The sequence below is a fragment of the Zeus faber genome (assembly GCF_960531495.2).
Source record: "Zeus faber genome assembly, chromosome: 13".
Lineage (NCBI taxonomy): Eukaryota > Metazoa > Chordata > Actinopteri > Zeiformes > Zeidae > Zeus > Zeus faber.
In genome coordinates, this window is record NC_137198.1 from 14722846 (window position 1) to 14737985 (window position 15140).

Sequence of the window (15140 nt, forward strand, 5' to 3'; positions counted from 1 at the left end):
TTTGGAGGGTCTGCTGTCACTTTCTACCCGAGAAGAAAGCCCTTACGCATCACACATATATGCACATGCGGGTGTGCGTGAGTATTATCGACTTTTGTCGCAGCCATTTTATGTGTCTCTTAAGTATAGATCAATGACGTGCGTTTCTCTACAACGCATCCTCCACAGTTTGATGCAGTTCCCAATAAAATGGCACCGAACTATGGATTGATTATTAAGGAGACCACGATGCTGCTTGATAGGTTTGATCCCGCCAACCACTCCGTGGATGACTTCACAGAGGAGACCGCCAAGGCTGTGGAGGTAGTGTGTGTGTGTGTGTGTGTGTGTGTGTGTGTGTGTGTGTGTGTGTGTGTGTGTGTGTGTGTGTGTGTGTCTGTGTCCTACTACTACTACTATTATTATTACTAGTAGTAGAAGTAGTAGTAGTATCATAATCACTATTATGAAAGGTGCTTGACAAATAACGATGATGATGATGATGATGATGATGATGATGGTGATGATGATGATGATGATGATGATGATGATGATGACGACGATGATGATGATGATTATTAGTGTAATTATTAAAAACAGCTGCCCTGAAGACAAATATTCCTTATGGATTTCAGAACATGGATGCTCTGGATAAGAAGTTCGTCCTTGACATTTTCCCAGGCTGTGTGGAACATAGAAAGTTGCTGGACGTGGTCATTAAAACCTTCTATGGTCAGCACGGGGAATCGTTATCACGAGCCGATCGCAACCAGTATGCCAGTGAGTGGGAAACCCATTAAGCCGTCTTTGATCACGAGGCGTCGAGTTGTGGTTACTGTGTCTGCTGTTTTGGTATTGAAGGTTGCGTTGTTGCTCTTCAGTTATCTGTTACCTCGCCATCTTCTGTCTGGACGACCTTGGACTCCAGCGCTTTGGCAACATGGTTAAATCTCTGGACTGCAAGAAGATGCACAGAGTGAGCCAATCCGATTCGAACACATTTATTCTGTTGCACTACCCGGACCCGTCGAGGGAATCATCTCAAACGGTTTGGGTTCCACGCAACCATGTGTCAATTTGAAATGACCACGCCTTTGTTTTCCCCGGTTGAAGTTCATGAGTTTCTTCTTCGACGTCACCAACCTCACCACGTGGGTGCGAGGGGAGTGGAGTCAGATCTATGACGCTCAGTTTGTCGAGGACAACTGGATTGGCCCGTTGCTGAGGTGAAACCAGAAGGAAATGCCCGAGGAAGGTCAATTTTGTCAATTGTGATGGATCATATTTTGCTGTGAACAGCTGCGTGCAATTTATGTCCGTTAGGTGGCGCCCCGAGATAGACGCCATCATCGAGTATCTTAAATCCAGACTGTCGGGCAGGAGCGTGTTGAAGAAACCTCCCGTTAAAACCACTGTGCCCGAAGAGTTCTCTCTGACCAAGCCGAAGCCCCGCGCTCTGCCGAAGCCCGAACTCATTCCACTGCAAGAGAAACAAAAACCAGTATGTCATAATAATTATAATTATAATTACAATTATAATTATAATAATCACATCTGCTTAACTTTGCTGCTGAGCAGATGTAAAATGTCCAAATGCACCACAGGAAGTTTTATGTGTCCCGCAAAATCTTGATGTTGTTCAATACAAAACAGATGGATTATTACATAAATATTTGCCTTTTTTTTTTTTAGGTGCCCGGCAGCACCTACAGGGCTCCCAGAGAGATGGAGGCAATAGAGGAGAGTAAACAAAGGAACCGGCAAAAAGCAGAGGTGGAATGGACTTGTTTATTCTGCTTTTAGCTTTAATTTAAACAACACAGAGGGGAAAGAGTTTCGTTTGTGTATTTTTTGAACTCCCGTCACGGATGACTCCGTCCGTGTATGTGTCGCTTAAATGCAATTTTCTTTTTTTACCTTTTTTTTTTTTTTTGAACCAAGGAAATTCAGTATGAAGCAAACATGAAACAATTCCAATGCGCAAATCCACAAAAGTCCGAACACACTGTGGTAGGTCATCACAGTGGTTCTAATAAATACATAGTAATGATTACAAATGTCGAAGCACTTCTTTATTTCCCGCACAGATTTCCCTCATTTGCCCACATTTCCGTTGTAATCTCATCTGTTTTGCAGAACGTGTTGTCCCAGATTAACGAAAGCTTTGAGTCCAAGCTCAAGTTTAACTCGTTTCGTGCCTCTGGAGTTCCAGCCGCAGTAAAGGTAGTGTGAAAGTGATGACGTCACGGCTCTTGGGGATCGTTAGCACCAACGAGGGAGAGCCTCAGCTTTCCCCACGCATGATCAGAAGCTTGTGTGTGTGTGTGTGTGTGTGTGTGTGTGTGTATATGTATATAATATTTTTTTTAATTTTAATTTTTTAATTTTTATTTATTTATTTATTTATTTTATTTTTTCCTTTATTCCAACAGGGGAGCAACTGGCCCATCAAGCTCAACAACACGGCCATCCTGAGAGAGAAAGCACTGTACGACCGTAAAGTGGAGAAGGAGCTGCTCAGGTGGAGGATGAAACCTATACCCCAAACCCTGGGAACATTCCTTTGAATCTATATTTCACATGGTCTCAGATGTAGAGCACAGGAAGTGACGGGACTGTGTGTGTGTGTGTGTGTGTGTGTGTGTGTGTGTGTGTGTGTGTGTGTGTGTGTGTGTGTTTGAATGTACGTATATGATGGTACATCTCCCTGTGTGTGTTTTGATATAGAATGGAGTTCCTGGTCGAAGGGGGCCACGAGTCGTCCGCCTTCCTCCAGTGGCAGAAGGAGATGCAGGAGCGGGACTTCCAGGAGGAGGTGGCTCTGTTTGAGCGCAGGCGCTGTGAGAAGCGCATGAACTACCAGGAGACGGCACGGCGGCGCATCGTGGAGCGCAACCACCAGGCCGTGCAGCTTCACAAGCAAGAGGTCAGTTGCTGTGACGCAACGAGGAAAGGCGCCGCTGGTATTCGTGTGGGGATGGGCTTAGTCATTTTTATAATACCATCAAATCTGACATTCTTCTTTTTCTATATTTCTACAAATTGCATATATCAGTGATATTATAAAAGAACTGGCGGAAATATGAAGGGAATGAGGTCGCACTATCTTAACCACAATATTGTTCTGTTATGAGGAAAAAAAAAATCATAATGTGGCAGTTTCGCAGGCGGTAAAGCAGGATTAAAATAATCCTCCTCAAATTAATCCAGATTTTAAAAAGGCTGTTCTGAGACGTTGCTTAAATCAAGATTAATTAGTTCTAGACTGGGAAGGTCCTGTCTATAACAACTCTTCAGTCTCGGTCCAGAGAATCCATTTTCTCTGTTGTCAAGGTCGACCTGGAGCCCCAAATCCATTAATCCAAAAATGAACCTGCCAGGTTTAATGTAAGCCTTCACTTAGACCTAGTTTAGCTCTAATCTTCCTTCCTGAAATCATTTAAAACTAAGACTCTGGCAAGTCTGAGACTATTTTAAACCATCCCTGAGAAGGGCCATTTCAGTAGTCCAGATTAAAGGTTTGCTTTGTCTAAGATTAGGGTCTTATCTGTGTCCGCAAAACCACCCCCCTTAGTGAAGTAGTTCCAACCAAAGCAACCCATGTTTATGTGCGAAAAACCCCAAATTTGAGATTCCATTGTTGGTTTGTATGGTTAGATGGCTGAGCAGATGCAGGCGTACGCCAGGAAAAGGCTGCAGGAAGAGAGGGAGATGAGAGATTTGGTGCAACAAGTGGCAGAAGGACACAAGAATTCCAGAGCTGCGAAGGTGAAATTGCAGGAGTTCAAGCAGCGCGTCGGTAAGTGACCTCGCCTCAACCGGTGCCGGATGAGATACCCTTGCGTTCTCTGCGTTACGCTCATTCCCGTCGGCATTGGAGACACGCAAACTCTCTTGTCGCAGTGAAAGAAGTCTCGGCGCAGCACCAGGAGCTGCTCCGCGAGGCCCTGGAGGAAGCGCAGGCCGAGCTGAGCAGAAAGTTTGAGGTCCGTGAGATCCGCGCAGTGGAGTCCATGGGTCCCATCAGGCACAAGTTCGTGGATTTAACAGAGGTGAGTGCAAGAAGGAATGGACATTATCTCCCACCCGACACAAGGCCGGTGCTGGTGAAGAGCTTTGCGTTTGTTCAATGTATTCATCCCGCTCCCGTGTGTCCAAAGACGGCCGGCCATGACCTTCTGGAGGAGATGTCCCTGGCAGAGCTGAATGAGCGCACGGCCATTCGGAGGGTGTCGGGCCTGCAGGAGGAGCAGGACAAACGCAGTGGCATCCTGGACGACAAGAGGCACAAAGGGCAGCTGCAGTTGGATCATCTGCACGCCATCGACTTCCACCGGAAAGCGCTGGTGCAGGCCGCCACCAACAGGTCGGAAGGCGAACCGCCCTTTGTCCCCCTGCAATTTTGAGTGACCTAGGCGGGGCTTCCTTTTGGTCCATGCGACTACACGTGTTCTGCATTGATGTGTCATTCACAACATGTGAGGGATGGTTTTGGTCGTTGGCAGGAAGAAAGAGAAGACAGCGAGACGTTTGCATCAGACGGCGGTCAAGGAGGAGATGGCGCTGGCCGGGCTGGCCCGGGTGAAGAAGATGCAGGAGAAACAAGAAGAGGAGAGACAAAACGAAAGCGGCAGCCGAGTCTCCAAACACGCATCTGCACACATTGATGCAAGCTGGAGATACAAGCAAGTGAGTTTGGAGTCCACTGGAAAGGGTCATTACAAGTTTGGTTGTTTTTAATTATTGCTTGTTGTTGTTTTTTTTTGCATCCTGAACAGTATATTAATCATTTCCTAATTAACTTCATGTTACAAATTTGCCAGAAAATACTGGATCAACATCACTGGGAAGACCTGGAGAAGTGTGTCGAGCATCAACTGCAAAAAGGAGGCTCCTGAAACTGTATAAACTTGATAAACACACAGGACTGCTATGCTCAGTGTACTGGCCTTCACATTTGTATATATTTATTTAAACAAATAAAATTATACTGCAGACATTTTGCAATGTGTGTATTTAACTTGTATAATATAGATTCAAGAGGTTATTTGTCACATACATGTACGTACAGTCATACATATATGCAGTAAAATGTCAGGACACCTTGTGATTACGCGCAATGAGCTCTAAAAATATTAAAAATACACCACAAATGTTTCATAATTTGATAAAAAATATTTACCCTCAAGTGTGTTAACTATTTGACCTTCACTCAACTGAATGTGAATCATACCATTGCCGCTAAGTAATAAATATCTGGATCAATATTCAGTTATATGCCAGGACAAGTGGCGATCCTTGGGTCGCCAATGAGAGATCACTTGTAAAGCCCATCATCACGCGAAAATTAAGAATGCTGGAATAAAGAAATAGAAAATAAATAATACGTCTAGATGTATTGTTATTGCGTTAATTTATTTAGTTATCCATTTTATATTTTAATTAAAAAGATAGAACAAAAATCTATTGGTGCGCAGGCGTGCTGCAGCGCCCCCCGCCGGCCGGGCCGTGCCAGGGTCGCTCTTCCGCAGCCAGCCTCCTTCCCTCCAGCCCCGCTTCCCCCTCAGTTCTCGCTTAAGTAAAATCACATGATGTGTACTTTGTCATATGACACCGAGGAGAGCAGACCTTCCCCGGAGCGGGTCATGATTCACGGGCGACCCCTGTAAAAAAAAAAAATAATAAAAAAAGTAAAAACAAGACAAAACAGAAAAAAATCAAACAAAACCGGCATCTTTTGACCACTTGTCAGGGATGAAATTCGACCAAACCGCTGGGTGGTAGGACTCGGACCATGGCATGTTGGGGCGTTTTGGCTTCGATCGCCGGCGCCTGTCTCCTAGGTAAGAGACCCGATTCATGCATAAACTCCTCTGCTTATGTATCTGTTTTTAATTTATAGTGATATCTTTTTCACTTGATTTTGACATTTTATTATCCACCATTTTTTTTTTTACTTTCTTCCTATTTATATTGGCTGATATTTGTGTGAAGTAAACAAAAAAATGTGCGCGAATCAAACATTTTTCACGCATACAACCATCTTTCCCCCATATGGATCGTAGGGGTGGACGTATTCGTTTTTATTTTGTGTCATTGTTATCTTTTGTATTATTTCCTTGTTTATTATGTCTGTTTTGGAGTCTGAAATGAAGCTTTCTACCTAGTTACACACACACACACACACACACACACACACACACACACACACACACAGGGTTTAATCAAAGATGTGGAAAGATTATATTTAATAGTCTTATGGCAGAAATGTTGCCAGCAGAGAGATTTGGGAACTGAACAAGGGAAATCATATGACCTCCTTCCTGAATAACTGCATTTCTCAAGGCGGGTGGCTCTCCCTCAGCTCCAGCACCTACCTAATGTGATCATTACTACTATATGGGCTCTGTTGTGCTCATGCCCGCTTCCCCCCCCCGCCCCCTCCCCGTCTCCAAAACTCGCTGACAGGTTGAAAACGTCGACTCCGGGACGAAAGGAACCGCACGACTAATGTGGCCGAACGGACGACGGCGGACGTCGAAGCCAAATCTGACGGTTCAGATTCGTACGGGGCCGCTTGGGCTCTCAATAATCTTATTTTACCCTTCTTGTGTTCTTTGTCCCGATGGGGATATGGAGAGAGAGTGAAATCCCATGACCCCCGTCATAAGTCATTGAACCCATGATGTCTCGTCTGCTCAAGTCATGTAGTTACAGGCCCCCGTGTAATTGAAGAGGTTGTGTTTTTCAGTGCTGGAAATTTGGCGTCTGCCGCGCACCTTCATTTGCCTGATTATGATACTCTGCATTTTGTTTTTTGTTTTTCAGGCATGGTGGGGTGCCAGACGACGCTCGCTCCCGCTGTGACGGGCACCACGGCCGGCGACAACGTGACCGACGGGACCGAGACTCCCATGATCCTCAGCACCACGGTCCCAGGTTGCTCTGTGCTCAACACCTCCGCCTGCGAGCTCTGCGTTTCGGGATCGCACTATGACAACGGTATGCGCGTGTGTGCGTGTGCGTGTGTGCGTGCGTGTGTGCGTGTGTGCGTGTGTGCGTGTGCGTGTGTGTGTGTGTGTGTGTGTGTGTGTTTGTGTGTGTGTGTGAACCGCCCACTTATCAGTGACTTATCTGATTGGCTGTTATCGAAGTCACACAAGCGCTTATCGACCTGCGGTTGGAAGCTCTGACACACGTCTTTACCGCTTGCCGGCTCTCTTGCCACTTCTGATTTTTTTCGCAGACCGGATCCAACGAACTATGCGATGTCACTACAGCCTCTGGCATTCGCTGCAGTTCAATTAAATTAACTTCAAACAAGGGCGGCCAGATGCATCAACTCAAGGCTCCCAAGTCGTGTTATCTGACACATTTATGGCCCGTGCACATCCAAATTGTTTGACACCGGGGATGATGTCAATGGACTTACAATGACAGGTGACATTTGTCGCTTCCTCTGGTTCCTCCTAGAAACACTGCTGTGCTCCTGCTGTCCCGAGGCCGGACACTGTCTCTTTCCCGGGGCCTGTCTCCTCTGTGGCAGAGGGTCGTTCCAGCCGCTGGCAGGGCAGCAGCGCTGTTTGCCCTGCGCCCAGGGCTTCTACACAAAGTAAAAAAACAACTCTGCCGCAAATTCTCACACCGTGAAGATTGAATGGGGTTTGACATTATTGGTGAAATGCTATATACTGTTGAAAAAGAGCGCTTGAAACCCACTCCCTCTTTTCAGAAGCAGTAACTATCGACGGCTATTGCAGCCATTCCGATATTTGCCCAATTAGTCTTTTTGCAATACGATGGAGCGGAAATCTGACTAATACAACCACTAAACAGCATTTGATGGTTTTTTTTGGTATTTACCTCAATATCCTAACACGTTTTTTTGTTGTTGCTTTTTTGCCTTTTTGCTTGTTTGCTTGCAGTACTACTGGCAGCTCCTTGTGTCAGTCCTGTCCTCCAGGATCCTTTAACAATGCCACTGGTGCAGACACCTGCGGAAACTGCGCCCCTGGTATTATTATTTATGTATTTATTTATTATTCAACAGTATTTGTGTAGAACAAATACCAGGATCCATACAGATAATGTTATTTTGTAGATAATTCTATATTATTGTCATAGTTTCTTCAAAGCCTGTTCATATTTCTATTTGTACATGTGGGCTGAGTTAATAATTATAGATACGTGTACATACCATACTGTAAGAACTGGACACACACAGACGCATACCTTTTTAAAAGAGTGCTATGACTGCACGAGCAACTTGATTGTGTTTTGGGACAGGCTGGTTGCCGTAAAAACTTCTAAACCCCAAAATACATCCCATAAGAGAGAGAGACAGAGAGACACCAATGCACAAGAGTAAACTGCAAAAACGAGATTATTTCTGCAAAAGATATATATTTCACTGTTTAAAAAAAAAAATTTTTGGACTCTTTCGGGACACAAACCCGTTATGATATTGTTTTCACGCATCATAGATGTAAACCTTTTATAATTAAATGAACTTGAACTATGAAGGTGTGTCTCAATATGCACATTTAAAAAGTAGAGTCTATAATAATGAATCAATATTTAATAAATTTTTTGAGTAAATGTTTAACAGCTTGTGTTGAAGGTTGTTTGTTGTTTTTCCAGGTTTCTTCTCGTCGCAACCAGCCTCCACCTCATGTAACCCTTGTCCCCAGGGAGCGTTCTGCAAGTAAGCTGCCAATAACCCCGCACCCCCACCCCACCCAATGGCTGTTTGTACTGGTTAAACAGCGTCACATTCTTCCATCTCATGGTTCTGCTTTCCACATAAACACACACTCGTGCACACGCACAAGCACACATACACACACACACACACACACACACACGCACACACACACACACACACACTGGTATTAGAGCAGCACACGGCCACTGCTTAGATTCAGCCGAAAGTAGATGCACAGCATGTTTCCCCAGGTGGCTCCATTAACCGTATCCTGATGAAGATATTTTGGGTGGGGTGGACCGTTTCATTAAAACTTTTGCAAGAAACTAAAACTAAATGTGAAATCCGCGAATTTTTGGAACTTTTTTTATTTTTTATTTTTTTTATGTATTGTGGTTTCTCTGGTGAAAATGGCTCAAGTGTAAAATGGCTTTCCCATGCCGTCATATGAAACAACGAAGAAGAGTCCGGAGGGAGCGTTGAATTATTGTTGAATTATTTTGTATTATTTAGAGTTTGGGTGTACAACGTGATTCTCAGGCCTTCTTCGCTACTTCCTCCTCCTCGCTGGCCTCAGTTTTTTTTACTGATAATTGACAATAATATGATGGATCTAAAAGTATATTGTTTATGTGCTTTGTTTTAAAAAACGCAATAAATAGGCAATTAATAAAGGCGATTATTTGACTTTTACTTCACTTTTTATTCTGTTTTATTTTATTATTGTTTTATTCTCCATATTTTTCAGACTATCCTCCATTCTTTCAGCTTTTTTGTAATGCCACTCGTCTGCATTGCAAGGCACCGATCCTCACCAGAAAAAAATCCTAGTATAGTCTTTCTCATGCTGCATCACCTCATCTATCTACCGCTGTGAACATCAACTCCAAATATCAGCGTTTTACACTCAGTCTGTCGTGCTGACGAGAATATGTGTCACTCCATGTGTCCAGTCATTGCATTTCCATATTTATTTTTTATTCGTTAACGGCGTCTCTCCCTGCAGCTCCTCTAGCTGTGCCCAGTGCCAGATCTGTCCTGGCGGTACAGAGTCTCTCCAGACGGCTTCCAGGGAATGCACGCCGTGCCGACCGGGTAATCTTGGGGATTTTCGACGATTGATTTTCAAAACGTTTATTTTCTCTGGCGGCCTCACGGATGTATCTGAAAACATTAAAATTGTGTGTGGTCGATTTGGGGACGATTTATTTATTTATTTATTTATTTATTTAAAAGAAATATATATTATTATTTTGCGGTGCGATGATAGAAGAGAAGAGGAAGAAGAAGAGATATGATAATTTTTGGCTTTATTTTTGGACAGGAATGCACAAGTCCCCCCGTCAAACTATGTGTCAGATCTGCACCAGCGGCTTCTTCCAGACTCGCTGGGGCCAGGAGAACTGTGACGCCTGCCCCGAGAATCACTACTGTCCTGTGAGTGCTCAGATAACCCATATCGCATATAGAGTCATTAGTAATTTAGTGTCTAGTCTAATTTAATAATTTTGAATTTCCAGCATAAAAGTTTTTGAATAATATTGCACAGTTCATCCCGTCTTTATCTCTCTTGCGATTCCCAATAAGCTTTATTCATGGTTGTTTCCGTGGACCCAGTTAAATTCCTTCCTTTGCAAACGTAATCGGCAAATACCGTCAATACGTTGTGAATGTGATTGTGATTGCGGGGATCTTGGATCTTGTTTCTCAGAGTCCAGATGTGACCCCTATCCTTTGCCCCAGCGATGCCTTCTGTCCTAAGGGCAGCACGTCGCCCGGATACTGCATGGAAACCTTCTTCCGCAAAGCAGGAGACACCTGTCAGCTGGCCCCTGTCACTATTGCCCTATTGGTAATTGGAGGAGGGGGTAAGTGGCAGCGCCGGAGAGTGTCATTACTCATATCCTAGAACAAAGTAAATAAAAAAAATAAAAAAATTATATACTGTCGTTTAAAATCTGAAGTAACAACACTAATGCATTGTTCATTGTGGGGATCGGGGCATAAATGATTGAAGAAATGGCCAATTTGATGGTTTTCGTATTTCAAAGCATTTTCAATTGGCCGTGCAGTATCTGATTAAAGTTGCCCTGAAGTTCCAGTCGGACTTGCTCTGACTTTGCTCTGATTGATTTCCCACAAGGAATGTTTGCTTGAAGTTGAAATTATCCAGCCTTTATGAACTGATTGCTGAATTGGCGCTGCAGTATTAGATTAAACGCTTTGTGCGATATGTTTCCTTGGATATAATTATGAATGTGTATCCATTAGAACAGACATTCTCGATCTTGGGCTCACAGGACATTTCTAAGACTGATTTGTTGATATTTGATTTATTTTAAATTTAAAAATGTAGATTTTAAATATATAATTTATAGAATCCATTTGGAGCTCCCTCCATGCCCTATAATATAATAAAAGGTGTGTGTGTGTGTGTGTGTGTGTGTGTGTGTGTGTGTGTGTGTGTGTGTGTGTGTGTGTGTGTGTGTGTGTGTGTGTGTGTGTGTGTGTGTGTGTGTGTGTGTGTGTGTGAAAAAAAGATTCTGATTTATCTGCAATCTCTTAAAAATCAAGGTCAAAGTGTGACATCACCAAAATAATAATAATAATAATAAATGGAAAAAAATAAGGACAGTTATCACACGCTGTAATTGCTGTTGTGAATTTTGGGACATAAAAACAGGATCATGGGCCAAAAAACATTGACCACCCCTGACTGAGACTGTTTAACAACCCACAGCTACTTCTCGAGTTAAATGGCAAATCCATTTTGTGGTAGCACATAACAAAACAGGGGGGCAGAGATGAGCCAATATTAGTCAGAGGAGGTGACTTTTGTTTTTATTACCTGGCTACAGTGAGCATATTTGTTGTTGTGTTTAATAATTATGTAAATCTAGTCAAGATTTCTTTTTTTTTATCTTAACACTGGCATCTGAAAAATACTGTTTGTTTTTTCCATACATATTAAAAAAAACAGTAATCTACAGTATATTTGATGGTGTTTTGCATTTTTCACAGTTTATTTTTGTGCAAACCTAATCCTACAACAAACTGCTGTTAAGTAATGTGTAACATCTTTCAAATTGTAATTTCATGGTCATTTTGAGCTGCAGAGTGTACACAGTGTATACCTCTCTGTTCCTGTTATTCATCTTTCGTACGTATGTATTCTGCAAGAGTAGAAAGCTGAAAATACAACGCAGGGCCGGTTATAGCTTTTTGGGGGCCCAATGCAAAACTTTTTTTGAAGGTCCCCTTTTTTGGGGGGGGGGGGGGGGATTCCAAACCCTAAGCGGTCCCAGGGCACGCATTGTACATTTAAATGCATCAATCCTTAAGAGGAAAAGAGACTAGATCTATGAAAAAAAAAAAAAAAAAAAAAGTTAACATCTTTTTATTTTTCTCTCAAATTCAAATCAAGCATCTGAAGTTGACACCAGAAATTTAAATCTACAGAAAATGATAATGAATGGGAAGCAAGAAAACTCCTGGAAACTTACAGGATTTACCCAGTCTGCATTATAACATCTTCTAAAGATTTGTTAAGGAATCAAAATTAAAGCAAACTGATAAATACAAAAAAATAAAACAGAACATAAAATAAATGTGTCCATTGCACAGGTCATTTTAAATTCTAAAATTAAAATTAATTTAAAAAAGGCTAAAATGGCAGCTTTGGGGCCCCCTGGTGGCTTTGGGGGCCCTATGCAACGGCATGGTCCACATAATATGCGTTTCTTGCTTTATTATAGCAAAAAACGGCCCTGATACAATGAGTCATACATTTTGAAAAGTGTGAACGTGTAGATGTGTAATTGTTGCAAAAATTTTTTATTGGCAAACCTTTTTTAACAACATGAATTTCAGAGTGTGGTGTGTGTGGACATGCGGGGGCCAGTTTCTGCTGATTCTCATTTACAATGTCTTCCGCTCTTTCTCCCTCGTTCTGTGTTTCCAGTGGCTTTGCTCTTCGTCATTCTAATGATTCTTCGTCGAAGGAGAGACTCTGACCGAGAGCTGGCCGTGGCGCGGGCACCGTTGCTGGGCAAAGAGCGACCACAGGGTCGATATTATGGGATACCCTGCGACGCAGAACCCGTGTACGCCGGCTGGTGAGGCGGCCGAACGGGTGGTCCTCACCATGGCGTCCCACCCACTAGTGGACATGTTCCACTGCGTACGCTAGCGGGACAGAAAGACCCTCCATCCTTACCGGGGCCATTGTTTCGTAGACTGAATATTTTGAGTGCTTTAAAATCCATCATCTCTTTTATATGGTACTTTTTATATATGTAAATGACAAGCGGATACTGATGCTTTGTTCCTGACTGACAATGCTCTTGTTATTTTTACTCCGGATTTAGTCAAAAACGTCCCTTTTCTAAACGAGGCCAGGGAAATTAGAGGGTTACTTGAAAATGTTGATGAGAAAATGTTGCACACTTTGTACAGATGTAATGAATTGACGTCGCACTCACATCCTGGCAGATGGGTGGGTGCCTCTATTCTGCTTTGTAGAGTATTTACTACTGTGTTCTAGAAAGTGATGTGGTGGCCTTTTTTTTTTTTTTTTTTTTTTTTTTTTTTATAATGCATTTGATTAAGCTGTGTTTAATCTTTTTCATCGGTCTTATTTAAAAAGATTATATTTGTATGTTTTAAAAAAAAAAAAAATGTAATAAATAACAAATGATCCAACTGGAAGAGCTGGCCATTTGTCGAGTATCACATCAACGTTTGTACAAATTACAATTAAAGTTCAACAAATATATGGAGGAAACATTGTAATTCAATCAAACACTTTAACCACACATAGTGTCAACACAGACATTGTTGCTGCTTGCTTTATTAATCACATTCTAAGAACATATTTAAATCACTTCAAATCGTGCAGAGTTTTAAGGTTTGGAACTTTTACAGTTTTACCATAATGGTTTAAGCAACTTTAATGAACCGATGCATACTGTTGATGGCTGATTATTTGAAAACTGTATATATTTAAACTTATTGTTATTATCATATATTTTGTACATTCTGATTTCGTCTAACAAAACAACCAGCCATGTTCGCGAAGCGGTACAGTTTGTCCTAGCAGCGATCCGTCGGTGAGCGTTCTCTAGAGAAACATGGCGGCCGCCTTGGCAAGGAAGGTCCCTGGTGTGTATGGTTTGCAATTTCGACGCTTACTTCTAGCAATAATACAATAAGCTTCCACTTTGTGTTTATTGTCACAATACAGTCAATAATAAGCTATAAAGACGAGTCATGTATACATGCATTTATCATTTCGGCAGTTCTCTCGCCTTGAGGGCTAATGCTACGGAGCTAAACCATGCCCTTTACAGCAACCTAGTATATTGCAGGTCGATTTAGTGGATTTAGAATATTTACAGTTCCAGTATATTTAGTATATTTTCTATGCAGATAAAGCTAACGGTGCTTACCAATACCGCACACTTTTATAGGGTCATTGAGAGCTCCCCTGTCGTCATGGAACCATCGCTGCGTGCGTCATTTCATGTCGTACCAAGGCTGCGTTTGCGTGTGTGCTTAACGTCGAATGCCTTGTGTTGCACAGGATTGTTCCGGCCGCTCATCACCTGCGCCAGAGCATCCCCGATTTGTCACTTTTCCTCCATTATTCGTCCTCAAACATCTCAGAAAGTGGCTGCAGCTACAACATGGGCTTCTCTGTCTGCTCGGTCGTGCGTGCCAACACAAGGCAGCATCTTGAAACGGTAAGTGCCACATAACACCGATGTGTTAAGTATGTTTTTGAAGACATGGAAAGCCGTCTTTATTGACTTGTCGTCCCCACCCGCCCCAGTGTGTCACCCCTCGTTCCTCACTTGGTCCAGCAACCAAGCAGAAACCTGACATACTTTAGTCTGAGGAAAGGTAAAAAGAAGACCGTAAGATCTGTGACGCAGAGATTCCTGAGACTTCATTGTGGTCTCTGGGTCAGACGTAAGGTAAACAATGTCTCTTGCCTTTCGTAAACTTGGACTTTCAAAATATTTTTTTCAGTATTATGTGATCATACGCTTCTGTTACCATTCTGAATGACCTCTTTTTTTTTTTTTTTGCATTATATAGGCTGGATACAAGAAAAAACTATGGAAGAAGTTGCCTGCCAAACGGAGCCGTTTGAGACAGCATGTGTTTTGTAACAAAACACAAAGCAAGCTTTTGGATAAAATGACATCCCCATTTTGGAAAAGGAGAAACTGGTACCTTGATGATCCATACTTGAAATATCACGATCGTGTCAACCTGAAAGTGTAATTACTGAATTGATGTATATTGTTTGCTGGGATGTGATTAAAGTTATGTGCGAAATGCTGTTGCTACCTTTCTCACAACTGGAGTAAGTGTAGAGCTAGTTATACGTGAAGCCATTGCTTTATGACTATCACAATGTGTTTCTATTCTTGTCTTAAAAGTAGATGGAGGC

General features: G+C 42.5%; 3 protein-coding genes across 4 annotated transcripts; all 3 read left to right on the top strand.

Annotated features, from left to right (window-relative positions):
• Window positions 1-228: 228 nt before the first annotated feature.
• On the top strand, window positions 229-4877 carry cfap99 (cilia and flagella associated protein 99; the record flags this gene model as incomplete). The annotated part of the gene is made up of 14 exons (XM_080012009.1): window positions 229-303; window positions 615-759; window positions 861-955; window positions 1093-1205; window positions 1303-1480; window positions 1672-1752; window positions 2116-2196; window positions 2412-2500; window positions 2707-2905; window positions 3637-3778; window positions 3883-4031; window positions 4140-4345; window positions 4485-4668; window positions 4803-4877. The coding sequence occupies 14 exons, from the start codon at window positions 229-231 to the stop codon at window positions 4875-4877; spliced, it is 1812 nt and encodes a 603-aa protein (XP_079868135.1).
• A 726-nt stretch (window positions 4878-5603) lies between these two features.
• LOC307239088 (uncharacterized protein) lies at window positions 5604-13237 on the top strand. Of its 2 annotated transcripts, none has more exons than XM_080012347.1 (9): window positions 5604-5822; window positions 6808-6981; window positions 7453-7591; window positions 7905-7993; window positions 8620-8683; window positions 9690-9778; window positions 10008-10120; window positions 10395-10551; window positions 12645-13237. In XM_080012347.1, exons 1-9 carry the CDS (start codon window positions 5774-5776, stop codon window positions 12800-12802), a joined length of 1032 nt encoding a protein of 343 aa, XP_079868473.1. In that variant the 5' UTR covers window positions 5604-5773; the 3' UTR covers window positions 12803-13237. The 2 variants fall into 2 exon arrangements, with proteins under 2 accessions (XP_079868473.1, XP_079868474.1); XM_080012348.1 differs by having other exon boundaries at window positions 10395-10598; window positions 12645-12697.
• Window positions 13238-13713: 476 nt separating this feature from the next.
• Window positions 13714-15025, top strand: mrpl35 (mitochondrial ribosomal protein L35). Its single transcript, XM_080012352.1, has 4 exons — window positions 13714-13843; window positions 14265-14424; window positions 14514-14658; window positions 14783-15025. Exons 1-4 carry the CDS (start codon window positions 13813-13815, stop codon window positions 14969-14971), a joined length of 525 nt encoding a protein of 174 aa, XP_079868478.1. The 5' UTR covers window positions 13714-13812; the 3' UTR covers window positions 14972-15025.
• The last annotated feature ends 115 nt before the right edge of the window (window positions 15026-15140 follow it).